General features: G+C 45.6%; 1 protein-coding gene across 2 annotated transcripts; it reads right to left on the bottom strand.

Moving 5' to 3' along the window:
- Window positions 1-948: 948 nt before the first annotated feature.
- LOC126516773 (NECAP-like protein CG9132) lies at window positions 949-14,251 on the bottom strand. 2 transcript variants are annotated; one of them, XM_050166879.3, is made up of 7 exons: window positions 14,119-14,251; window positions 9,660-9,760; window positions 6,921-7,025; window positions 5,320-5,401; window positions 5,057-5,168; window positions 2,216-2,589; window positions 949-1,676 (listed from the first exon to the last, which is right to left on the bottom strand). In XM_050166879.3, the coding sequence occupies exons 1-7, from the start codon at window positions 14,202-14,204 to the stop codon at window positions 1,607-1,609; spliced, it is 930 nt and encodes a 309-aa protein (XP_050022836.1). In that variant the 5' UTR covers window positions 14,205-14,251; the 3' UTR covers window positions 949-1,606. The 2 variants fall into 2 exon arrangements, with proteins under 2 accessions (XP_050022836.1, XP_050022842.1); XM_050166885.3 differs by having other exon boundaries at window positions 2,216-2,586.
- Between the last annotated feature and the right edge of the window lie 13,046 nt (window positions 14,252-27,297).

Raw genomic sequence — 27,297 nt, 5'->3', positions numbered from 1 at the left:
CCTCATTGTGAAATCGTAGCAGGGCACCACCTCTGTGAACCCTGCAGTAACACTGGGCACCAATGCATTTCCTGTAAGTGTGCAAGAGACATAGCGAACTTGTTTCACCCAATGCCCATTTTGGTAAAACAAATGGCCTCGTGCAAGCACTGCGTGCTGCACAGTTCGGACAAAAGGCAGCACGGTGCAGCAGTAGTACACAAGGTTTCGGTGAACAACAAAAAGATCACGTACAAAATAGTGTGTAGCTGCTAAAAAGGTGTTTTTTGCTAACAATTTCATGAATGTTCGGACTGCTTGTCTCTGAAAAAAAGAAGCATTACCCTGTGGATGTGTACATATGCCAAGATGGATGACACAAAATACAAAACACTGTCATAAACCTACAGCTACGGCGTCACAAAGCAGAGATGGGTTGAGAGCTTTTTCCAAAAAGACGACTTTATAACCTGCTAAAGTTATGGTGCAGCTTGTACACCAACGCACACCATGAAGTTGTGCAATTGTGTTCGCATCACAACTCCTCACAAAAATAAGCTTGTTGGAGGCACTTTATTGACCACTCTGCACCAGTTTCCCGGATTAATTGTCCCGATGTAACAGAAGAGATAAGAGAGAAGCTGTAGTGGAGGGCTCTGTATCAACTTCAGCCACCTGGGATTCTTTAACAAATCCAATGCTCGGTACACAAGCGTCAGCCCCCGTCGGAATGTGGCCACTGAGCAAGGGAATCGAACCTCAGCCCCGTACTCAAAAGCAGAACATATCCCATTGCCCAACAGAGCATGGGCAAAGGAGACACCTTGAACCAGTTCAGTTAATCCTAGAGTGATCATTTTCGTATTGCATGCAAGTATGCATTTCTTTCAGTGTTTCAGATGTTATCTTTTGTGATGCCAGTCTGTGGTTTCAGAACCCTGAAGAAAACCTTCAAAGTAATGACACAACTTCTCGTTTGCAAACATTTACTTTCGTTGCATTTGTGCCGCCACTTACATGCACGACATCCACGCAAAAACCAGGTTTCCTCTCTAAGCAATGACGTTGGTTCTTCCTAGGCCAGGCACGAACATGAATTCCGTCGTCTAACACGCGGCACACCTATCTAAGTACAGAGGACACTTTTCTTTTTAAGCACATGGAGGAAACAATGAACAAACTTTTTCAGTGTGAAGACCCCTCTTTCCAAAACAAAGAAATGAAAGAAGACTGCACCATCTGGGCATGAGCTAAGCTTTCCACAGCCCATCTGGCCAGATGTAGTATCACATTTCCTTTTTTCTAACAATAAGAGTAAGAAAATAACTCCTATATCTAGACTTCAAGGAAAAGCAAAAGCTAATAAGCAGCGCGCGAGTTGTGTGTACACCACAATGTATATATATATATATTATAAATATTTATAACTTATGTACAAGAAACAACCATCCACAGATGGATGGGGTAGTGGTTTTTTTTTTCTTTACAGTCTTAGCTGAACACTTGAGACGGGAAAAGTTGGAAGGAAGGAAACATGGAGAAGACGGGAAGGAAAATGGAATGTGCCTCATAACTGCGCCTTCTTTCGCATTCACTGGAGGGTGCCTGCAGGAGGTGTTGGGATGGCTCAGAATTGAATCCAGGCCTCTTGATTCGAAGACTGCTGTGATGGTGTGCTGCTGCTGCTGTCTGGTGGTCTGAAAAATGAGTGAAGCATCGTTAACACGCCGCTGGCAGAACCACAGCGTACGTATGCACTATGTGGTAACACAGTCAAATCGCAACAAATGCGTATAGCGAATTATCGGATGTAATGTAGTTAATATAGAATGTTTCTAGCTCATATAAGTGCATAACAAATGTATGCTTATAATATTGGACGTAACAAGTGTGTCTTCATGTCGGATGCAATTTTTTTGTACAGTAATGGGGTTTGACTGCAATAATGAATGCCTACAAGTTCAGGCCTAATTACATCGTGAAACAATATGCCACCATTGCAAGCATTGCTGAAAAATATGCACATCAGTTTTATTTGGAGCAAGTGAGAAAATAATGTGGACTGGTATAATCTGGGCCGAGTTGAGTTGTAGTTGATTTAGGTAGCTTGACAAGAGGAGTGAAAAAAGAAAAAAAAGGATACAGGGGGGCAGCATACCTCCAGTCAGTTACCTCCTACTTTGTCTTTGTCTTGTAACGCCATTTAAAACCGGCCATTGAGAAACAGCTTACTTACACAACGGGAGCACTGGCAAAGTCACCCCAGGGGTCAGCGGAAGTGGCTGCTGCCGGTGCTACCGATGTCGTGTTTCCAGCTGGACCATCACCAGGCAAAAGCGAAGGGGGAGCTTCCTTTGGTGGGCTCAGGTCCAACAGGTTCCCCACTGCTCCAGCTTTGACCGCTGCAGGCAAGGAGGCGGGCGAGGGCGAGGAGGAGTCTCCGTTGCCCTCGGGCGTCTGAGCCGTGGCCGGACTCGACGGAGGTGGTCGGAGGCCACTGCTGAGCTGTGAGGTCGGCGGAGGCAGCTTGACGCCTCCTGGTGGCGGCGGCAGCAAGCCACTGCCGGAGGCGGCAGCCCTGGGTCTGCTCTTGCCCGAGCCAGACTTCTGCTGGGCATTGCACGAAGGACGACGTGATTAGCTTAAGAGTATTTGGCTCTTACTGTAAGAAATCGTGTATTATGGAAATTTGGATATATCATCCTAAGACCTGCTCGAAAAGAGCAGAGGCACATAATCGCCAATTCGAGTTGAATCTTACTAACTATGGGTATGTTATGAAGGTGAAAAACTTTTTTTCCATGTTGCAGTTTAATGCTGAAGGCAACATCTCATGCAATGCGGGTAAAGTAACCACCTTTTCATGTGTCATGTAAAAACTGCATTCCTTTGCTCAAACAAAGAAGGTGTAACAGTGTGTTCAAGGTTGGCATGCCCATGCTAAGTCCCGGATTTGCATGTCACGCTATTCAAAACACATTTCATGGGTGCTTTTCATCATCCGTTCCAACACAACAGCCTAAATAAAGTCAGTGTCAATTTTCATGAACCCGGACGGTAATAATATGCTTAAACCACTTCCATGTACTGTATAGACTCAAGTAAGGGGCGCCCGCTCAACTTGGCAGCCCAAAATTAGGAAAAAAAATTTCAACGGAGAAGTGATCACGGTCAGTACCCCGATGCCGTGCGCGTGCATCGGTGAACTTTAGCTCGCTGCATACTTCAGCATGCCACTACTCGATGACGAGAGCTGCGCGATGACTTCTAATGGTACATCGGGGGATGTGCGGGTGTGCATAAGTCAAGGCTACACCGGTACCATTTTGACGAAAAGGTTCAGTCCCGCGTACGGGTCGCACCTCACCAAAATTGTGAAATAGTATGGCCCATGCACGAGTCTATGCAGTAGTTCTGCATGCAGTCGACTTTGTATCCGGTATGAATACTTTATGTAATCACTTCAATGTCAAAGCTAATTTTGAAAGGCACAAAGGCAATGTGCATTTACCGTAATGCGCGAGGGGCTGCATGCCTATTAAATGCGAAGATTGATAGCAGGACCACAACAGAAGACATTCCATGTGCATAGACTGTGATCAGGTGATCGGCAAACAGCTTTTCTGTAAGCATGTATTTGGGCCACGTTTTTTTTTTTGTCAACTACGAGCAGTGCCTAATAATGGCACCTTGCCTAATAATGGCACCTGTAATCAATATACATAAGTGACTGTGGTTAGGAACGCATTACAATGCCCAAAAATAATTGACACATGAATGTAACATGAGAAGCAAGTTTTATGCACCTAGATTTACAAAAGGCTGTTTTATTAAAATGGGGTTGTTTGCAACACTTTTCAAGAATTCTTTTTTCATTTCTTATATGAAAAAATGGACTCATTATTTTTCTGTAATAATGTTATTTGCACTACAGTCGTGTTTTTCCTATTTCAATGTAACCTTTACAATTTCTTCTTGCATCTGCAGCGCCGCTGGTGGCTGCCGACGATCTATAAAATGGAAGGAATAAGCACCATTGCATGGCTCAGGTGTTGCAACAATTAGACATGATTTTACCTCATGCTCAAAGACACGTGCAACTAGTGTGGGCACTTTGGCATTGTCATCCGAGATGACACATCACTTTTGCACTATATGCACCTATGTACATGTGGAAGATTACTGCGGCAGCCGACATTGCACATACAGTCGAGATTAAGCATAAAGTGCCTGGAGGTGCGCCCGGCGCCATTTCCACCCGCCACAGCTGTCGGGAGTGGCTTTTCCCAAGGACTGGTTTGCAGTGATGGCACTTGGTGTACTGCGGCGCTAGAGGCGCAATCAGCAGAGCGAGCGCGGGGAGGACCTCCCTGGAACACTACTCAGTATGCACACGTTTTCGCCTCCTGTCCGCCGGCGTCTTTTTTTGTGCACCGTTCCAACTTGAGCTTGTTTGCAGTGCTTTGCACCTACTGCGTACCTTGTGTTGCTCCTTTTCCAAATGCTAAGCCGAAAAGTGGAACCTAGCGCTCGAGAGTGGTCATACTTACTACACTGAGCCATCGGAGGTGCAAGCAGACGGAGGTTGCCCTAGCTTTCACGAGTTAGCCTAGTGGTTATCGCGAGAGCAAGCGGCACAGCTGCGGGGACACTTTTCCTTAACAACATGTCATGGGAAGCCATTCTATCGCAGCGATATGCTAGTGGCACCCTTTTCTGTATCTTTTGCCTTTATTGCAGGAGCCCCTTTGCATAGCGCACCGGAACAGGCATTCGAGCAGTGCTGGGTGCCGTCGGAGACAAACTGTTTCCGTTAACTTAGGGCAATACTGCGATTTCTTGCATGTGCAGCGCTCGGTGCCCACCCTGCAGTGCGCAAACCTGCAGTGGATGGTACTCCTGTGAGATGCCAGACCACCACGAGTGAGGTGTGAAATCTGATCTCCGTGGCAAAAACGTCACAAATTCACTGAGAACATATTGTGGTGGCACCATCTCGTAGCTAAAGAAGACATCACCTACTCATGATGGCAGCCATAGGCAGCCTCTTTAAATAATGGAGGTACACACAGCTTACACCAATGTTCATGTTGATCTTGATCGTTTGGCCTTCCTTGAAACTGAGGTCCAAATGTGGCTGACTGGGATCAGTAGCACCTTTCTCCAACTCCTCACTCTTCTCAAGCCACCTAAATGACACAATAATATCGCTTAGATACAAGCATGCTGCAGTGGACACCCAATAGCAACACTCTTAGCTATGGGATTGGGAAACAATGTACCACCTATGTGTGACAAGCAGTAAAGGAATTTCCAAACAACAGATAAAGGATTACGCACTTGAAATGGTCTTGAAGAGCAACATTCAAGTCGAACGAGTCACCTCGGTCTGCGAAACCAATTCCAATGAATGCTGCACGGCCTATGATGAAAGAGATTATAGCATGAGAGTGCGCCGCAACACAGCAAATGCGATGCATAACAAGGACCTCGCAGTAAATGTGATATGCTCATTTCTTAAAGCAAGCACAACAGAAGTCCACACGTGGAAGGTCGAGTCATGCAAGAGCAATTCACGTCGAACACTCAGGTATGCCACAGTAAGGTACAACAAACTGTAATGAAGTCCTTAAAGAGGCACTGACAAAATTTTTGTATCCCTCCTTTCTTATTTTATCAGATAACTGTCGTCACCATCATGTCATGCTAGAATTCCTGGAATGCACAGAAAATTATGAGTTATCCTCCTTTAAGGTGACCATTTCAAAATGCACGTCAAATAGAGTACGGCTCCTTGGCGTACGGCTTGTTTACAAGACATCTCTGGATATCATGAAAATCAGGGTCACGGTCACAAACTGCTGACGCGTGCACCGGTGAACCTGGTCTAGTTGTCGCAAGCTACACAATGACCACGTCTCGCCTAAAGCTGGATGCACAGCGTATAAATAATTTTTTCCTCTTTCACTCTGCACTTCTTTGCATCCCATGCAAGATAGTAAGCTTGCTTCCCTGATGTAGCTTCTGTTAGAATGTGCAGTGCCTATTAGCCTTTTCACCTTCTTTCCCCTATTATCCTGTCATCTGCACCTTTTGACAAGGCGATTACAATGAGGCTTCGACTAATGCACCAGACCACACATCAGTGACACCATGAGACTCCTCGACCCCCAAATTTTCGTGACATAGACTTTGCCCTTGTGAACAAACCCTACTCCAAGAAATTTGGTGTGCTTCTTAAGTTCGTCAGATTAATTCATCATTTGTTGCACATTCAAGGAATTGAAGCGTCAAACCTTGATTATGGAGTCATTAGCTATCGAAGAGTAAAAATTCGTGTCAGTCCTACTTTAAGTACAATACCAAGATGATAGCCACTGAAGATGGCTAGATATGAATATACACTGTAAGTGTGTAATTAATGATGGTAAATGGCATGACAATGCTAAGCCTCAAAAGGTGACAGTAGTAATATAGTGGTCAACTCTTTGCTCATAGACCAATACTGAACGCAGAGCTTTAGCCCTTAACATCATTTTCACCACTGCTACACCTGCAAAGTACCATGCAAGTGTTCATTTGATATCTGTATATGAATATGAACACAAACGCGAACACTGAAATAATGCACAAGGGGTAGGTTTGGGACACAGGACGTCAATCACAAAGCGAAGCATGCATCTATCATGCAACAACTCTGCCCATGTAAAAAACAGTACGGTCATTTTGCCTGTTCACATTTTTCCACAATTGTAAAAATTAACATGCATTTTTTTTAATGTACCACGTAAGAATCCTATAAATTTTAGGTGCAATATAAACTGCAGTGTTTCTTCCAGATTTCAATATGCCACAACACTGAGTGACAGCGGGAGCAATTGATGATCACTGAATGCTGCTGTAGAACAGTCTTTCCAATGCATACAAAGAAAGTGACATACCATTGTCATCTTGCAGTCTAATGACAAAGTAGCGGCTTGAATCCATTACAGCCTCAACTGCAATACCCGGGTACTTGTCGATTGGGCATTTGGCAAACAATTCACCTGCAAGACAATTTTTTTTTATGCATTATGAAACAAGAATATTACCCAAAACAGCAGCTGAATGTGAACTTCTTCACAATCTTCCATCTTTGCAATACATAATGCCTCGCAGATATTTATCATGATATATACAGCTGAACAAGAATTTGGGGCATGCCCACTTTTCCATCAGTCGTATCACATTGCTCAAAGAAAGAAAGCGATGTGAAAAGGAAGTCTGTCACGGCAGAGTGCAGGACAAATCACAACTGTGGTTGGGAACACAAATTGACAAGCAATTATGCAGTGGCTTTCAGCATTTCCATGTGGCTTTCTGTCATTGTGAAGGTGTTTATATACGTGTTCTAAGGCATGCTGGGCCGAGAGTATATATACACGACATGATGCCTGGAAATAGATGTCAGAAGCTAGCAACGTGCCTGTGTGTTCCTGTGTTTTTCTCATGTCTCCATCTTGCTAGCGCTACACTAGATTTTCAAGATGGCATACCAACAAGTTTGCATCAAAACCTTAGATTGTGGGAACAGTCTCCAAAAGCAGCCGCACTACATAGAGAGCTGTACATGCTTTCCCGACATAAGAGTTCAGCGCTACACCCTCAGTCAAAAGAGGTGCAACTGGCAAAACTTTTTTCCACTCAACTCGGCTGAAGTGATCACCATACTTTAATGGCATGCCACAGACATTCCTGAAAGAAGATGTTTGTAGCCGGATTCTCTCGCCATTTAATGGAATGAACAGGAGTGAAGGTGCATTTCTCAAGTTGCTCCTCATCATACAAATCACTGAAGAGCATTGGTGAGGCGCACTGTGTTCCGCAATTCAAGGGCTGCACTGTGCTACACCCAGCGGAGTAATAATTAATAATTAATAGGCTTCAAGGTGACGCCTACTAACAAATAAGGGTGTGAGACTGATTGCTAGTGAAAACCACACCGCAAAGCTTATTTCCTTGGTTAATTACCACAGTAATTCTGGTGGAATGAGTGATAACTGCAATGTTATAAATGGATAGATTACTGGGCAGTTCACTAAGCCATACTATTCAAGGAGGGAAAAGTTCCCATCTCAGCTCTGTTGAAATGACATAAGCAAGTGTCTTGACTTATCTGCAGAATCCTAATATATAAAGCCACTAAACTGTATCTGAAGCCTGCTGTAAGTGGAACCCCGTTCATACGTTTTTCACCGGACCGGGGGAAAGAAACGTAACAGCCGGGAAAACGCAACAGTGAGGAAAGCTCCGAAAATGAATGAAAAAAGTGCAGCTTCAACTATAGACAATTTATTTCCACAGAGTGCGCTTAGGTCTTAAAAAAGTCTAGAATGGTGGCTTGCCGTTTCTTTCGCTCGCTATAAATCGCCACACGTTTCTCAATACCCTGGAAGGCCGCATTGCTGTCAGCGTCGTTGTGAGGTGCGACGTACCTGCGGAGGAGGTCCAGAGCCGCGACGGCTTCTCCAAAGCTAGGATTTGGCAACTCCCCGGCATCATGCGGCTCGTGCTCCTTGTCGTCACCGCGCCACGGCAATGGCAACGGACGAACGAATATCCGCGGGAAATTTTGCCCTCTTTGGCGTAATCATGCTAACGTGCTAACGATTGTTTAGTATTGCTGCGGAGCGCGCGCGTCCGAGCAGCCCGGTTGCGCACAGCGCGGCGTGGGAGAAACGTAAACAAGAGAGGAGAGCAGGCCCGATAGGCGGAGCAACGCCACGAGCAACGCCAACTTCCGGTTTCACTTTAGCTTCACAAAGAGTGACGTCAGGGCTTCTCCCGAGTTTCCTTTCTCCGTGAGTCGACCCGTCCAACAACCAAGCGGTGACCGTAATCACAGTGATGATAGTAAGAACATTTTTCACGAATGGCCACTTAGTGGCGGCCTCATGCGGCCTCTCGAACTGGCGTGCGGCTTCTTGCAGCCAGTTCCATAGCCAAGCCCGGCCAAGCCCAGCCAAAACTCGTCAAAAGCCAAAATGGCGGTTGGAGCGCGTTGTCTACTTTAGCCCAGGCGGGTTCGGGGTGCTAAGTTGCGACGTATCATGCGGGAACGTTTTCACAGCTACAACGTAACAGCGGGGTTCCTTATACATTGGATCCTATGGAAGCTATGCCGGGACCGGATGAAAACGACGTAGCAGCCGGGAAAACGCAGCAGTGAGGAACGTAACAGCGGGGTTCTACTGTATTTGAATTAACAAGCTAAGCTAACAACACAGCAGCTAGGCTTTGATTAGCAGTGTGCTATCTAGTGTAACATGGCCCAAATGTGAAGGGCATAAACACAAGTTTCATGAGATTAGAGTTACATAGGACGCAGAAGTGAAAGTGAATAAAACAATATAAAAAAAGGGACTGCTGGAGAGTTTTTTTTTATAATAAGAAAGCAAGCCTGGATTACTTTTTCTGGAACAAATTCCAGTGTTTTTTTTGGCACATTGGGTGTGATGTGTAATTGACCGCTGCATGCATGCACATATATGTGGGCATGTGCCAGGCTTTGAACTACAATTAGGCAATTTCAAGTTTACTGCCCATCTTGCCCGCTTCGAAAAGTATTGTCTTGCATTCACTAGACCGTAGTAGACTTATTCAATAATGAGCCTTGTTGTTAAACAGTCGGCAATGCTTACCCGAAATCTTGTCCTCGAGTTTCAGAAAGCACTCCTTGCCCTTTGTGACCAGCCTCATACGCCCTTTCCATTCTGGAGCGTCAAGCTTCCAGTCAGCAGCCCTGCACAAAAGGAAGCATGTAATATGCAACACTTGGCTTCAAGCAAAATCCAAGCTTCTGTTTAGTCATTCACTATAACAGAAACTCTGCCTCCTGAGAACATGCACTGAGATTGAAAGCATATGGCGTACTCCATGTTAAACAGAATATACTGCACAGAAGTTGGGTCAACATACTGACCCTACATTCTTAACTTTAAGCTCATCGCACTTATTAACAGAGGGTGAAGTGAACAAACACAATAAAAAATTGAATTGAATTGAACCTTTATCATCGTGTGTTGTAGATGCAGGATGACGGAAGTAAAAGCTGCACAAAAGCAGCTTGACTAGCTCCCACTACCTACAAAAGGGCCACAAAGCAGTGGCATCTAATAGTAAACATGAGATATCAAACATGAGATAGGGTAACTACTGGAACAACAATAATTCACAATTATTGCAAAGCATAAAGTTTAACAGGTTACAATAGTTATTGCTCAAGCATGAAAAAATATAGAAGGTAAAACATACATGCATGCTGAAAAGACAGAATTGGATTACTGTCATACAATTGGATAAATCACACTTATAATGAATGGCTGCTATAAATTACCACTAAGATTATAAAAACAATGCTATAACATCTTTTGGAGTCATATTTTCTATGTTCACATCAATGCCAATAAGATAATTTAACATCTTTGGAAAAACATTGCATAGAATCTGGTTGCCATACTAGTGCGTGATCGAGGCACTGACCAGCAATTATGCTGGCGTGTATCCTATTTACTTCCAGCGGGCTTTAGGTTGGCCAGTTCAGAAATTATTGTTGTTTAAGTTCCTTTTTTATCACCTTACAAATGTTGTAATTGTAAAGATCCTGCATACCTATTATATTTTTCTTGTATATAACTAACAGAATGATTAGACTCTTCTTTAGCAACAATTTTAAGAAATCTATATTGAAATCTTGTAAGTTTATCAATGTTTGTTTGTATTGTGTCACCCCATACTAGAAAACAGTAGTGAGCATAGGATCGAAACAATCAATGGTAGATAAATAAGTGTTGCTTTCAAAGGGAGTAGAAAATGGTAGCGATAAATTATACCAAGTATACCCATGCCATTTTTGTTACCACCTGATCTACTTGTGTGTCCCATTACATGTTATTTGAAAATATGACACCTAAAGCTTAACGTGACACCTAAAGCCTCTTTGAATTAACTGGTGAATGTCTTCATGTGCAAAAAGTACCCTCGTATCATCAGCATAAACGATAAATTTTGCTGAACAACCTATGTTTACAATATAATTTATGTATAAATTGAAAAGGACCTAATATACTGCCCTGGGGAACATTGTGAAAGCTTGATTTAATCGTCGAAGCAAAATATTTATATATACATATTGTTTCCTTTCGCTTAGACAGTGAGCTAAAGATATCTAAGGTGACACCATGTACACCGTATAAATCTAGCTTTTGTAAAAGGAAATTTCTATTCAGAGAAACGAAAGCCTTGCTGAAATCAATGAAGACACCAAGCGCTAATTGTTTAGATTCTATGCAATTTCGAATAAACTCTTTCTGGTCAAGTAATGCAAGTTCAGTAGATCAATTTTTTATAAAGCCTTATTGTACATCGCATAACAGGTTATGTTTATTAATGAGGATGAAGAATTGTTTATATTATTTTAGAAAATACCTGCCACATCGATATCTCCTTTTTTGTACAAAATGCACATTATAGCAGTCTGTAATATTGAGGGAAAAGTTCCTGTTTACAGACAGAGGTTAATTAGATCAGAAAGAGGTTGTGTGATTACGTCAGCAACATATTTAATTGGTCTGATTTGAAAATCAAAATAATCACAGCAGTTACTATTCTTAAGCTGCATGATTGTCTTACAGACCTCGTTTTCAGAAGTAGGCCTTAAAAGCATAGTACTTGGACATTTGTCCTTGATGTATGACATGGCATCAGCACATGTTCTAGTGAAAGTTAAGTGCACTAGATAACCATTAAACATATTAAACGTAATGAGTTCTGATGGTGTCTTACACCTAATCTTGAATCTCAACACTAAAAAGTGTACCGGTTCTCATGGTATCCTGAATTATTTCCTTGTAAGATACTCCCTATGGATAGCCCAGTACCTTACTGTAATCTTCCAGAAATCCTTGCATCTGTTTAACCTCCCTGCCTTTCCTCTCTTGTCCTCTCTCTCTCCAGAAATCCTTAGACTCTGGTGAAGTACCAACTAAATGGAAAACAGCCGAAGTCCTGCCTTTGTATAAATCAGGTGATAAACAACTTCTCTCTAACTACAGACCAATCTCTCACACCCCAGTCATGCAACATGTTATAGCACCATTATTCACATACATATAATCGAATTCTTAAACTCTAATGATGTTCTAACATCTGCCCAGCATGGTTTCCGTCGTGCTTATAGCACTGCAATGCAATTAGTCAACTCTGTTTATGATAACGCTTCTAACCTAGACATAGGTAAACAAGTGGATGCCATCTTTATTGACTTCTCTAAAGCTTTTGACTCTGTGATTCATTCTAAACCTCGTAAAATTAAATGCCATAATCATAAATCCCTGTCTTGTTTGTTGGATAGCCAGTTTTCTTCGTTATTACTCACAACTCAGTAGACTCAACTCCTGTCGACGTTACATCAGGTGTTACTCAGGGATCCATTCTAGGCCCTTTACTATTGCTAATATACATCAATGATTTACCTCATAGCACCTCGACTAAAATCAGGCTTTATGCAGATGACTGCATATTATATGAATCTATTAACTCCATTGATGATGAACAAGCACCATCTTGCCCAATCCATTATGTCTTTCTGCGCTTGGTGCAAAACATGGCAAATGAACAACTGTAGTAAAACAGTCGTGACGTCATTTTCCAATAGACAGAGCCCGCTCTCGTTCAATTATTCTCTGGATGACATCCAACTTAAATGGGTGTCTCACACTTAGGTGTCATTCTAACCGAACATCTTTCATGGTCTAAACACATTGAATATGTAAATGGGAAAGAGAGAGAGTGAACTTTAATTAGCTGTAAATGGGAAAGCCCTAAAAAATTTAGGTTATTTGCACCGCACTTCAGCTAAGCCCCCTCATGATACTAAACTGCTATTATATAATATGCTAATTCGCTCTGTTCTAGAATATGCATCTGCCATTTGGTTCCCCTACAAACAATGCAAAATAAGCTCACTCAATAACGTTCAACGAGAATCTATGCGTTTCATTAGCCAAAATTACAGCTGCGCTTTCTCACCAACACAGGCTCAACAAGCTTTGAACATTGAGCCATTACTTTCACGTTATTGCATTGAAGCCCTAAAACTTTTATATGCAATTAATAATTCCACCTTTGTCTTTCTGATTGTAATTATATCACATTTACTAACACAAGTTGTACCTTTAGCTCCCACGCCTTGAACATAACACCTATTTGTGCCCGTAGTAACACAATCAAGCACAGTATTTTTCTACGTACAATAGAGCTTTGGAATTATCTGCCTGCTAACATTTGTTCGCTAACATGTAAAGTGCTTCTTTTTGATCATTCATCTTATTGTGTTTATGTGTGTTTTTAAAGTGTAATGTATAGTAATATATAATGTTCCTACTCCTGCTATAGCCCTATATTCGGCTGCGGTATATGTAAATAAATAAATAAAAATAAAGTTAGATAACTGGTTGCCACTAATAAGAAACCGTTTCCCCAATCCAAGGTTCTCGCTAAGCAATTTACCCGGCGTGAACTATTCACAGTGCGATCTCAACGCGCAGGTATATGCACGGCGGAGTGCCACTGTTTTTAGTAAACAAACAAACACATGCATCCGGTGGGCGGATCGGAAATGTCAGTATGCCGCTTTCCACCGTCCGGCTTTGTTCGGGAGCCGCCTGAATCGCGAAACACAAGGCCACAGAGCTGTACGGACAGGGAAGGGCCACAACAAGGAAAGAAGTCAGCCACGAGTTTCTTTCCTGAAAAATAATTTGCGAGCGGCTACCACTTCACGACAATGCCGCATGCCCGACGCAACGCCAGCAGTGCGTCTTTCAGTCCGTTTCTCTCGCGGGACTTTCGTGAAGAGTGAGAAGATGGTTCGCTAATTCACTTTTCTGAATCGCACAATACGAGGACAATGAGCGAAAGCGAACAGCCGTTTCTATTCAACGAGTAGTTTGCTTGCTGAGCATATATCTGTCCACGAAGCAGAAAAAAAAAACACCCACAGGAGCTGTCCGCAACGAGCGTATCGAGAGCGCGCCCTTAGTTCTCGTGCCGCGTCCGCTATCAAAGAACGTGCATAACAAATTATTCTGTGAAACTGACCTGTAACCTCTGTTTGTCGTCCGCGGTGGTATTTTGTAGACGAAAACTTCGTTTTTAACGAGCAAAACGCTCTCGTAGTCTTCCATACTGTCGGTGATTGCAGTGGCGGGAGTGGCCCCTGGCGGCGCGACATGTGTACCATGTGAAACGAGAAAATCGGCAAACGGGGAACCCCAATGAATCACATATGTGGTCGTTCAGTAACGGCGCTTTTGCGCGGTTTTCAATCTTGGTGTTCAAAACACGAAAAGTTACGTTTGTGTAAAGCAGACGGGGCACGTAAGTGAACATTCGACATATAGCTGTCTGGTCGGCAATAAACTGAATTTGAAAGGACTTGGTTTGACGCCAACCCAAACATTATTCATAAATGATGTACCGGGCGTTTCGAAGCAGGACCGGCTCATTCTGCATTGATGAGGTTTCGGGGAGCCAGTATATAGTGCTGTTTTACAGCGAAGCCGTATATGGCTATAAGAGCCGATTCATCCGTCTGTCCGTCTGTCGCCTGTATGCCGAAAACTCCTTCGGCGCCATTCCATGAGCAGCGATAAAAAAAAATAAGAAAACGAGAGAAAGGGAGGCGCGCTATTGGCTGCGCCGGTAGTGACGTCGTTGCTCTCTGTCGCAGCCGAGTGCGCGCTCAGAAGTTTCTCTCCGGCTCCGAAATAGGTAGGCCACGCGTCATACGTACCCCTGAGGAACAGACATATTTCGATCAGGAACGCCGCGAGCAGAACTATAGAATAAAGCAGAACCGGGAACCAGCTCGTCTACGCCGTGCCGATGCTGCAGCACCTTGTTCACCGAACGCACGCTTGAGAGCAGCACTATACTACTGCACAAACACTCTGTCACGTGCCTTTGAGTGAGTGAGTGAAGAAACTTTTATTGCAGGTCCGGCGAGGACGCGAACTCGTCGCGCACCCGGCTAGTCCCACGTCGGGACCGGCAGGTCTAGCCCACCGGCCCCGTCGCGGGCACGCCGGACAGCCAGGATTTGCTTTTCTAGAGCGGGGCTACGCAGAAGCGAGTCCCACTCCTCCTTGATGAACTTGGGGTATGTCGACTCGCACTCCCAGAGCATGAGCGCTAGAGTGGAGGTCTGCCCGCAGGAGGGGCAGGCGTCGTCGCGATACACGTCCGGGTAAGCCTCGTGGAGAACGGACAGACACGGATACGTACTTGTCTGCAGAAGCCTAAGCGAAACGGCTTGCGCCCTATTCAACTTGGGGTGAGGGGGTGGAAAAACCCTTCTAGACATGTAGAAGAATTTAATATTCTCGTTGTGAGTAGCGGGAGCGTCCCTGTGGCCGTAGGGAGGATAGGAGTCGGTGCTTCTTGCAGAGGAAGCGCGGTCGGTGAGGCCACGCGCAGCCTCGTGAACAGACTCATTGAGGTTCGGGGGAGCACCCTCGACCGACCCTACGTGAGCTGGAAACCAGTGGATTGAATGATGCGTGAGAGCATATCGACTCGAGCTGCTAAGAAGACGAGCAGCTTGCTTGGCGATGCAACCCTTCTGAAAAGCCCTAACTGCCGTTTTGGAATCGCTATATATCTCGGACCCACGACCGTCTAGCAGGGCGAGGGCGATGGCGGCTTGCTCGGCGACTCCGGGGTCTGAAGTGCGAATGGAGGCGCAATTGGAAATCTTGCCACTGGAGTCGACCACAACGATGGCAAAGGTGTTCCCATCGCTGTACTCCGCGGCGTCGACGAAGCTTGCTCTAATGTCTCGTTGCTTGATCTGTTTGAGGATGGCTGCTGCTCTGGCCTTGCGTCTGCCCTCGTTATGGACGGGATGGACGTTTCGGGGCACAGGGCCACTTCGAACTTCTCTCGAATGCACCTAGGGATCGGGGTACTTACCATCGGGAATTCCGCAGGTTGGTAACCCAGCTCTGCGAGGATGTATTTACCTGCCGCTGTGGTGCTCAGGCGAGTGAGTTGAGCGCGTTCTTGGGCTTCGGCAATCTCCTCGGCAGTGTTATGCACCCCCAGCTTGAGGAGATCCTCGGTATGGGTCCTGATGTGTAGCCCAAGAGCCCTCTTGACCACTTTGCGGATGAGAGCGTTGAGCTTGTCTCGTTCCGCTCTGAGCCAGTTGTGCATAGAAATTGTGTACGTAAAGTGAATAGTACGAAGGCATTGATAAGCCTGAGGAGATTGTTTTCCTTCATTCCTCGGTGCCGGTTTGTTATTCTGCGAACGAGGCGGAAAGCGTTGTCCGTCTTTGCGATGATCTTGCGGAGAGCCGTTCCGTTCCCGCCGTTGAATTCGACAAACATGCCCAGGACCTGAATAACGTCGACCTTGGGTATCACCCCCCCCCCCCCCCCCCCCTTCATAAGTGCGAAGACTGATGCTGCTTTCGGAGACTGGCTTCCAATCTTTGGGTCTGCCTCCCTTCTCTTTTCTGTAAAGCAGAAGCTCCGACTTGGCGGGGGAGCATCGAAGTCCGGTGGGACGGAAATACTCCTCGATCACGTCGATCGCCTCCAGCATGGATTCTTCGACTCTGCCCTCGCAGCCGCCGGAGCACCATAAGGTGATGTCGTCGGCGTATATGGTGTGCTTGACGCCCTCTACGCGTGCCAACCTCTCGGAAAGACCAATCATACAGATGTTGAACAGGGTGGGTGAGATGACGGCGCCCTGAGGAGTGCCCCGCCCTCCGAGGGGCACATCGTTGGAGCGGAAGTCCCCAATGCGAAGCTTTTCATATTTCATATTTTTTCATATTTCGCGGGCTTTCTTTGCAAGCCGGAAAAGACTACGTGAGACGTATCGTAAAGGAATCGACTCGATCAGTGGTTTCTGAAAGTGCTCTACAAACATGCGTATCATGCTTGGGGTCCTCAGCCAATAATGAAAAAGTTGGGTAATTAAACGTAATTAATTAGTGAGTTATGGGGAAAATAAAAAAAAATCTCCCAGTTACTATAAGCTATTGCGAATAGCATGCGTTCGGTTCAATTCGCTTCCGACGCGCCTTTCATATTTAAATTTATGGCTCAAGTTATGTGGGAAACCCTGTATATAAACAGCACTGCTTTTGTTAAATGTCGGACCCAGTAAATCAAGCTCGATTAGGATCAAAAATGCACCATGTGACAGCTGCTTTAGCAACTACGCGAATCAAAGTGCCAAAATTGTGCTACATCATTACTTCGGCACCACTTCAGTGGACATCTGTCTAATTTTAAGACGTCATATGTATAGTCATAAATTATAATGAAATGCAACACAACGTCCGATAGCGTCGCTAAAACAGCGACAAGACGGCGCGGATATTCTTCTATCCGAACACGTGGCTCTTACTCACTGTTGGTGATTGGCTGAGAAGCAGGCAGTTTCACGTGCCTTTATTAGGTTTATAACAAAATAAAATTTGTATAGCAGAGCGTGGGTGAAAGAAAGATAATGTAAAAAATTGAGAAAGAAAGTATACTGTTAAGAATTTTATGGTGAAATAGTATAACGCCTTGAAATGAAATAATAGATATGATTGATACTTTTAGAAATTCAGCAAGACGTAATCTTTTCGTGTCTAATAAACTTGTCATCCCTTTGGCTGAATCCAAGCGAAGATGCTCCCAGAGGGATAGAATGGTTGGCGAGCGTAGCGATAGCTAGCACAAGTTGTCGAAATGTTACTTCTAAGAGTTTCCTTTGTCTTAAAAATCGGCGGCACGAGAGAATGAAATTCTCAATAGATTCAGATCTATTACAAAAATAACAGAGGGAACACGGCCAGGCCAAAGCTCCGTGCAAGTAAAAATTTTAAGGTGGAATACGGAATCTCAATTTTGTAAAGGAAACTTCAAATGGTATTGAAGGACACCAATATTATTCCATGGGAGACAAAGATGATGAAATTCAGAAGGCTGGGTTAGAGTGAATTTAGCGGCATGTTGCGATATGGAGAAATTTTTGTACCTAATAGCGTGATTACATAAAGCGATGCCGGCAAAACAGAGATGGAAGGGCCAGTGAGGGATGCTCGTGCGAGTTAATCAACCATTTCGTTCAAGTGCAACCTAGGGTGTCTTGGTATCCAAAGCAAGTAAGCTTGCTTTGCAAGTAATCATTGAACAAAATGTTCGCGTAATTCTTGAATTAGAGGATGCAGTAGGAGCTGCATCCACTAATTCGTTCCACTTTTAATTGAACACCGAGCAATAATAAATCTTTTCCCAGCACAACTTCTTCTTTAAACCACTTTTACGCATTTTGTGCAAACCGCCCAGTTCTTGAGCCCATCGAGCCACCATGGAACTACATTGGCATTCCATTTATAAAGCATCGTGACAAAGAAACAAGTTTCTTTTTTTACTTTTTCTTTGCACCTTCAGTTCTTAGAGGTGTTAGATAATAAGCATGTTATCTAGTTTGTTTTCTCTTGCTCCATACATGGCGCGTACCCACTGCGGAGTGTTGGCCAGAAAGCGGGTGGTTAAATGGATGGGGGAGATTAAAATATGACAGAAAAAGTAAATATCAGGGTAAACTTGAAATTGTAAAAGAAGTTACAGTAGAGAAACTAATTTTATATACATCTTCTAATTCTTTGGAGGAAAACGTATGGTTTACGAATTGATAGCAAACTTGAAAGTAATTATATTCTATTCAAGTTTAACTTGCACTTTTGTGAATCAATCAGTAAATCAGCGAGTCAACCAGGCATTCTCCTTGTGTCACAGGAATTCGCAGACGCCCATGCTTACGTTCCTGTGGCTAAGATTTAATGTAGGTGCCCTAAAAGAGAGAGAATTTTCTATGTTTACAGGAATGGCCTAATTTTAGGAATAGAATTGAGAAATACCTTAATGCATTAGCGTTTTTAGCGTGCGAACTTTACTTTGGCTATCTATCTATCTATCTATCTATCTATCTATCTATCTATCTATCTATCTATCTATCTATCTATCTATCTATCTATCTATCTATCTATCTATCTATCTATCTATCTATCTATCTATCTATCTATCTATCTATCTATCTATCTGTCTATCTATCTATCTATCTATCTATCTATCTATCTATCTGTCTGTCTGTCTGTCTATCTATCTATCTATCTATCTATCTATCTATCTATCTATCTATCTATCTATCTATCTATCTATCTATCTATCTATCTATCTATCTATCTATCTATCTATCTATCTATCTATCTATCTATCTATCTATCTATGCTAGTACCTAACCGTTTTTCCGCCTACCTGGGTCACTGGTTTGAAGAACCAAGTTGCGCATTCAAAAAAGACAACCACAGGAAAAGGCGTAGGAGACGGAAAGAGCGCAAGGAAGAGGCGACGGAGACGGTACACTGGGTAGTCAGTGGTCGAATGGGTAGCGCATCGGGCTGCTGTGCTGAGGTAACAGGGTCCGAAACCCACCGTTGGACTAAGTTCGGTCACTGAGTATGTTACAATGTGCACATTCGTGCCCCTCTTCAACGAACCTCTTTCACGTCGACATCGGTCACTGTAGATGCGGGACCGTGTAGGTATACCGCTGTTCGAAGAAACGCTTTGACGCCGACTTGGAGCACTGCGCAAGTGCCACACGGCATGTGTTAGTCTTCAATGAACCTCTTTGATGCCAACTTGAGTAAACTGGGTATGTCCCAGTCACAGTAGCTGTCTGCCGCTCTTCAATGGACTGGACATCTCTGGTGCACACTTGTGTAACTACAAATGTGCCACGGGGGGTGCGCAGCCCTACAATGACGGAAAAGATCCCTTAAACTTATCCGACGCTGAGCGGAATCCAACTCACGTCACAAGGGTTCCTCAAGGACAGCAACCCGACGCATTAGCAGGCTGCGCCACAAATGCACTGGGTACGGGCCGCTATTCAGTGAACCTCTCGCCAACTTGGGTCACTGGGTATGGGCTGCTGAGTCTAAGTGTGCGGCAAGCGAGGGAACAGCGTTCACAGGCAAAGGTGCGCCACGCTTCTAGTCTCGGAGGCCGCACGCGGACTTCTCGGCAGTGCTACTAGGTGGCGCAGCGTGTCAAACAAAAATTAAATTATGGGGTTTTACGTGCCAAAACTACTTCCTGATTGTGAGGCACGCCGTAGCGGAGGACTCCGGAAATTTTGACCACCTGGGGTTCTTTAACGTGCGCCTAAATCTAAGTACACGGGTGTTTTCGCATTTCGCCCCCATCGAAATGCGGCCGCCGTGGACGGGATTCGCTCCCGCGAACACGTGCTCAGCAGCCCAACACCATAGCCACTGAGCAACCACAGCGGGTTTCAGCGTGTCCAGTCACTTCCGGTGACGATCTCGCGCGCGAGCGGTTGCGACTGTCTTCTATCGCGCCGCGCACGATTTTGCGCACTGTGCACGAGAACACCTGACTAGCGGCATAAGTCAAGTGCTACACGAACACAGAGGCAGACGCAGGCGGATCACAGAGCATGATCGCGTGCCGGAACTCGGTGGAAAATGACATAGTTCCGTTCCCTACGCGCGCGACTGCAATTCAGGGGAACCAGCAGACGGAATGGGAATACGTCTCTCTTACTACGGCACGAAAAGACGCAGGTATTCGGTTTGTGTGTTTTATTATTTCTCTCAACTTTAATTCGTCTACTGAAGCAACGGACTGTACAAGTAACAGATGTCTCCTCGAATAATTCTTGAACTGTCACGTGTCATTATGAGCAACGTAACAGCAGAGACATGTACGTAGGCGCGCTAGCAGATATACGTCAACCCTCCGGCTTGGAGCGCGGCGGCCGCGAAGAGACGGGCAAACGGCGTTTAGCTGGGAATTTCAGCTCTTTCCGCGGCGCGTCTCGACGTACTACTTAGCAGACACGATTGTGAGCCCACATTGTATCTACTACGCTTGTCAGATCAAACTGGCCAGACGGGGTGAGGGGCCCTTTAAATGTAGAAGCCCCCCCCCCCCCCCCCCTATAGTATCAAAGGGTACCTGACTGCTGTTCACGTTTCCAGGCAGCTGCAGCGTATGCAACCGTAGTCTTTACCGAAAAACGCTTGCGGGGAGCGCTATACACGAAGGCGAGCTTTCTCGTTCTTTTTTTTCTTTCCCCCGCTCGGCTTGGCTTGCGCCGCCGCTGCATGTGATTGGTAGAAAAGTTGCGCTTGAGGTCAACGCACGAGCAGCATCGACGAGGGTGGATTTTTTGCGCCAGCTTTGAAGAAAAGCTGCAGAAAGCTCGCCTTCGCGGGCACGCACGCGACCCTCGAGGTCTGGTATGGGAGAACGCAAGGAATGGAATGGAAAACTTTATTGACTCTTTTAAGGTTTTAGCGGGTCGAGGCCGAAGTCTTCATTCTTGAAGCTTGGGTCCTCTTCAGCCATGGATGGGCCCCTAGTCCAGGGCTCCGCTGAGCCGGGCCGCCTCGCACGCGTGCGCTATTAGAGCTTCTTGAGCCTCTAGCTCGCGGCTGGTGAGCCAGCTCTCCCATTGCTCCGCACTTGGTGTTTTGTGTTTGTGGAATGCCTGGTTTCTTGTACACTCCCATGTAATGTGGTATAATGTTGGTTTAGCTCCACACCACGGGCAGGTTGCGCTATACTGCGTGGGGAACATCCTACTTAGTATGTGTAAGTTTGGGAAGAACGCAGGGAAGGGATTTCGCTTGTGAAGGCTAGACGGGGCGAGTGGAGAGAGCGTCTTGCTTGGCAGTGGAGCCCGCCTGCTGAAATCATGGGTTCACGGCACTTAAATATTTCTATCTCGGCTATTAATGAGCCGACTTGAAAAGCTTTAGCGGCACAGCGCTCCCTAGAGGACACGTATCAACTTACAGCGTAAACCAAAATTTGCTATGCGGCGTGGTGAGGGGCCACATAAATTTTCGTGTAAGAAGTTCGTAAAAAAATATATTGAACATCAGTGCATTCGTCTGCCATTTTATGCACGTCTAGATATTTGATTATCAGGACACTTTTCTACATAGCAGCCAAAAACAGCAAAATATAGCGAGGAGCTGGGGAGATTGCCCTGCGCAGCTCCAATCCCACCCTACAGGACCGAGTCCTGAGGTGGGCTGAGGAGGTAGCGGAGGCCTACCACGACTGGTAGACGGACTTCTAGCCACATAATGTGGTGAATGGACGCCTGCTGGGACTGGAGTACTTAGACCTCCCTCTCTCCCCCCCGGCCCCTCCCCTTTTTTAAAAGGGGAATAAAGTTCATTCATTCATGCATTACTGCAGGACATGAAATGATATTCGACGCATTTAGCCACTGAACTCTCTGGCGATTTTCCTGATCTTCCTCCAAACGTGCTGACCAGGTTATGTATGTATGTATGTATGTATGTATGTATGTATGTATGTATGGATGGATGGATGGATGGATGGATGGATGGATGGATGGATGGATGGATGGATCCAAAGTGTTCAAGGAGGCCAGAGGAACCTAAACCGACCGCTGGGCACTTATCTTCAAATTCTAATAAATGTGTTCCTTCGTTTCCCTACAGCTTCACCGCAGCAAGCACGTTCTTCTACTTTGTTGTGCCTCGCTTTATTTTTATGCGGCGTACGTTCTAAGGAATCCTGATATCGCTTAGAAAAGTAATTAGCGTCCCTTGTTATCATAAACTGTTTCTTACGTACACGATTTGCTATTATGTTCACGTGACGCGCCAAGTGTTTGGCAGCGTCATAAGGATCGCACAGACGAAAAAAACAATATTCTGGGATAACCCGAATCAATTCCGGAGTTTTACGTGCCAAAACCACAATATGATTATTAGGCTCGCCGTGGGGGCAGGGGGGACTCCGGATTAAGTTTGACCACCGGGGGATCTCTAACGTGCCCCCCTATGCCCGGGGTGCGGGCGTTTTTTGCAATTCGCCCCTATCGAAATATGGCCGCCGCCGCCAGGATTCGATCCCGCTACCTCGTGCTTAGCAGCGTTATACCATAGCCGCTAAGCCATCGCGTCGGCTCCGGATACAACTTAGGGAAGGTAACTCTGGTGCGACGTCAGAGCGTCTATTGTCCTCCAGATCCAATCGGCCTGCAAGGAGACGCATGTTTCTGTGCGGCCGCCCAGATTGTCTGTAGGGACGAACGGAGCAAACGTTCTCCAACCTATAGTTAATACCTAGGCGAAAGCAAATCTCAGGGAACAAATCTCGAATTTTTTTCTCACAACTATACCTTTTCACGCATGCGTAGAAAGAACGTATAAGTACACTTTCGATGTACTCGCGTTTGCCTGGAGCAGTTGCAATAAAAGTTGCCAATTGCCCAAAATTGCATCACAGACTTTAATATGTTGCCTGTTTCAAAATTCCTTAAATGAAGTGCTCGAGAGCGTTGTATGCATTACGCCTAGATTACAAACAGAAGGGTGTTTTCATGGCCGACATATTAATGTACGTGATGCAATTATAGGAAACTGACTGAAACTCTTTATTGCAACTACTCCAACGAAACAGCTTATCTGAAAACTTAGTTGTGATTCTGCAAGGTTGCACAGTCCTAGCTCTTGTAACTGTGTTTGTGCTTCGTGCTTACTAGCGATTAAAAAAAAAAAAACAAGCACACTGTCATCACTTGGTGCATATTGCTACATCAGCAAAATATCCCCACCAGAACCACGATTGAGCGAGTTAATATGCTCGCTCGGTTTGGTAATGGGATGTGCTGCGCATGTATATATGTACATATGCCAGCGCAGGTGAGGTTGTGTATCCAGGTTGAGCCTCTGAGATCGAGAAAGACTGCGGCTGGCCGGACCTGCTCCATCCCGAGGTTAACCGTAGTGAGGTCCATATACGGGGGAGAACAGGGATTGAAACGGTGCGTTTGGCCGCCGCGGGATGTGCACGGGTGCGCCCGAGAACACGTCCGCTTCGAGTGGAATGCATGGACCTTGCCGTGCACGAGGCGAACGCGGTACGCGGTCGTAACTGTGAACAGCCGGTGACGGTCGAGCGCAAGAGTATTGGGCGAAGGGTCAACTGCGTCGGCAGTTGTAGGGGGGCGCTTTGCCGTTTCAGCACTGCCTCATATAGTATAACGCGCACAAGAGGCGCGAGCACTTTTAGTTTTGTCCGTTTTATTCCCGCGCTACCACCGTGCATTAAGATCAGCACCGTCAAGAGCAATTCTTTGGGCGCCGATACGAATTGCGCCGCTGTGCCTTATATTGTGACACGCTGACGAAGGGGATGTTGTCAGCTTGGTCGGAAGAAGGCGACGCTCTGTACTTCGCGCGCTGTCTACCATCTAGTCAGCTGCTACGATTATTGTAAATATCCTGTAAATATACGTCTGACTGTTTTTAACCCCGTAACATTTTTGGTGGAGGTAGCGGGATCTCCATCAAGACGGAATAATGGCATTTTGGGAGAGCTTCAGAATGGCTTCAGAACAGGTAGTTTGGGTGATAACTTGTTTGTTCTTACTCAGTGTATTGAAATATCAAAAGCAGAAAGCAGACCGTTGTATGTGGCCTTTTTAGACATTACAGGAGCCTACGGCAACGTAGACCGCAACATATTGGGGGATATTCTGGAAGGGGAAGGCTTAGGTAACGTTGTCTACAGCTTTTGAGAGAGATTTACCTAGAAAATAACGTTTGCGTTGAATGGGAAGGGATGAGGAACGAGGAGAAAGTTCATATCAACAAAGGACTGAGGCAGGGGTGCCCTTTATCCCCGCTGCTGTTTATGGTGTACATGGTGAGGATGGAGAGGGCGCTAGAAGGAAGTAATATCGGGTTTAATCTCTCATACAAACAGGCGGGTACAGTAGTAGAGCAGCAACTCCCAGGTTTATTTTATGCGGACGACATTGTGTTGCTAACTAACAAGCAAAGTGATTTGCAACGTCTGGCTAATATGTGTGGACAGGTAGGTTTCAAACATTTAGGTTTGAAATTTAGTGTTAGAAAAATCAGGTGTTATAGTATTCAATGAAAACAGTGAACAGACAGTGGAGATACAGGGCCAGGAAATACCTCGGGTAACAGAATAGAAATACCTTGGTATATCTATAAACGAGGGCAATAGATATATATGGAACACAGGAAAAAACAATAACAGTGAAGGGGACGAGAAATGCAGCCATAATGAAGCACAGAGCGCTATGGGGCTACAATAGGTACGAGGTCCTCCGAGGTATGTGGAAAGGTGTAATGGTTCCAGGACTTTCTTTTGGAAATGCGGTTGTTTGCTTTAAATCAGCGTACAATTAGGACTCGACGGGAACCAAAGGTCAGTGGGTCGCCTCGCATTGGGCGTTCACGGGAAGACTACAAATGAAGCCGTGCAGGGTTATATGGGCTGGACTAGTTTTGAATTGAGGGAAGCTCGCAGTACAATTGAGTATGAAGAACGGCTGAGGAATATGAAAGTAAATGGGTTGGGAGAGTGTTCAGGTATCTGTAGAGGAAAAACATTGATTCACAGTGGAGGAAAAGAACTAGGAAGCTTACCAGCGAGCATGCGGCCTGTAGGGTGGGCAACACAGCAACAAAGAAGGTCAAGCGGAAAGTCAGAGAGGCTGAAATAATCTCATGGGTGGCGGCGATGGAAAAGAAACTTGCCATGAGTAACTACTTAAGAGGAAAAAACAAAATCAGGAAAGAAACCATTTATGATAACTCAAAGGTAAGCTCATTACTTTTCGAAGCGAGATCGGGATGCCTTAGAACACGCACTTGTAAAGCGGGATATAAGAAGGAAGAAGAAGCATGTGCTTGCTGCGGTAAAGCTAGGGAAACGACGGAGCATGTTTTATTAGAATGTGAAGATGTCTACCCAGCGGTCGATTTAGGCACCACTGGCCTCCTTTAAGCCCTTGGGTTCAGCGGGAGCAGTGGTAAAGCAAACATGTCCGCAGTAGGCATTAGTAAGAGGCGATCGGAGGATTCGTGGAACAAAAGTGGGGAAACGACAAAAGACGGAGAGGTACAAAAGCACAGTTCGCAATAGGGGATCAGAAAATTTGGGCGTAGTAGTTCATAGTGTTTTTTTTTTATTGTTTAACCTAGGTAGGACATTAGGCAGTATAATAGCAAGAGCTTGGTCGCGCAACCCACCGCCCCGTTCCACAGGGGATGCTCATAACATTCATCCATCCATCCACACGCTGGAAATTGTTGGGTGCCCTATAAGGAGTGTTCTACCGCAAGAATTTTTCAAAATATAGTTCATTAGTAGCCGAGTGGAGGTACTGAAGTGCCGCGAACGCGTGATGTGAAGAGGCGAGCGCCACTGCCAAGACACACTCTCTCCACTTGCCCCGTCTAACCCCCGCAAGCGAAATTCCTTCCCTTTATACACGGACACATCACGCACTCAAGAGGGCTATACCTCGGTAGTTTTGGATGGCACCGAATCCCTGAGAGACTCCGCTGCAATGCGCGGAACAAATGCCGCTTACGGAGAAATTCTCGGTGTTGCTCTTGCAATTCGATACGCCATCCGTGTTACTGAGGAAGTGTGTATATTGACGGACTCGCAACAGGCATGCCGGGCGTTATTATCAGGACATGGCATACCGAGAGCGGCACACCAAATTCTCAAACATATCCCGCAAAATACACCAACCACACCTCCCCGCGTCCGCTTACTCTGGACCCCTGGTCATACCTCGCTGCCGGGTAACGAACGCGCACATACGGTTGCCCGAGAAATTTCCCTCCGGGCGACTCGGCCTGTTGAGGCGACTAGTTCAGAGTGGGGGGATCCCTTGCTCCGTTACAAAGACATACTCCTTCATTATACACGCATTCCTCGCACCCACGCCGCACCACCGCCGTCCTTCTCGCGAGAAGAAGCAGTGGCATTACACCAGCTACAAGCTGCAACTTTTCCAAATCTTGTATCTCTCAATAAATTCTATCCACATTGTTATGCAGATCGTTGCCCTGGCTGTGGCAGCTCGCCCACAATCTTCCCCGTCACGATTGAGTGCACTGCAAGCCTCTTTCCTCCCTTGCCAATTCTCTTTTACCCCCTACGCAACAAAGAGCTGTGGGAGGATGCCCTCCGCGACGGACGTCCCGAGGTCCTCCGAGCTGTGATACAACGGGCTCGAAAACATCGCCAGAATCATCTTAGGGACCCAGGACTGAGAGTTCCTCCCACACTGCTCTCGCCGTCCAAATATTAATAATAAAGATGTTTTACTCTCTCCCTGCGTTCTCCTATGACGGTACCGGAG

The sequence above is a fragment of the Dermacentor andersoni genome, chromosome 3 (genome assembly GCF_023375885.2).
Source record: "Dermacentor andersoni chromosome 3, qqDerAnde1_hic_scaffold, whole genome shotgun sequence".
NCBI lineage: Eukaryota > Metazoa > Arthropoda > Arachnida > Ixodida > Ixodidae > Dermacentor > Dermacentor andersoni.
This window is presented reverse-complemented; position numbering and strand designations above follow the sequence as displayed.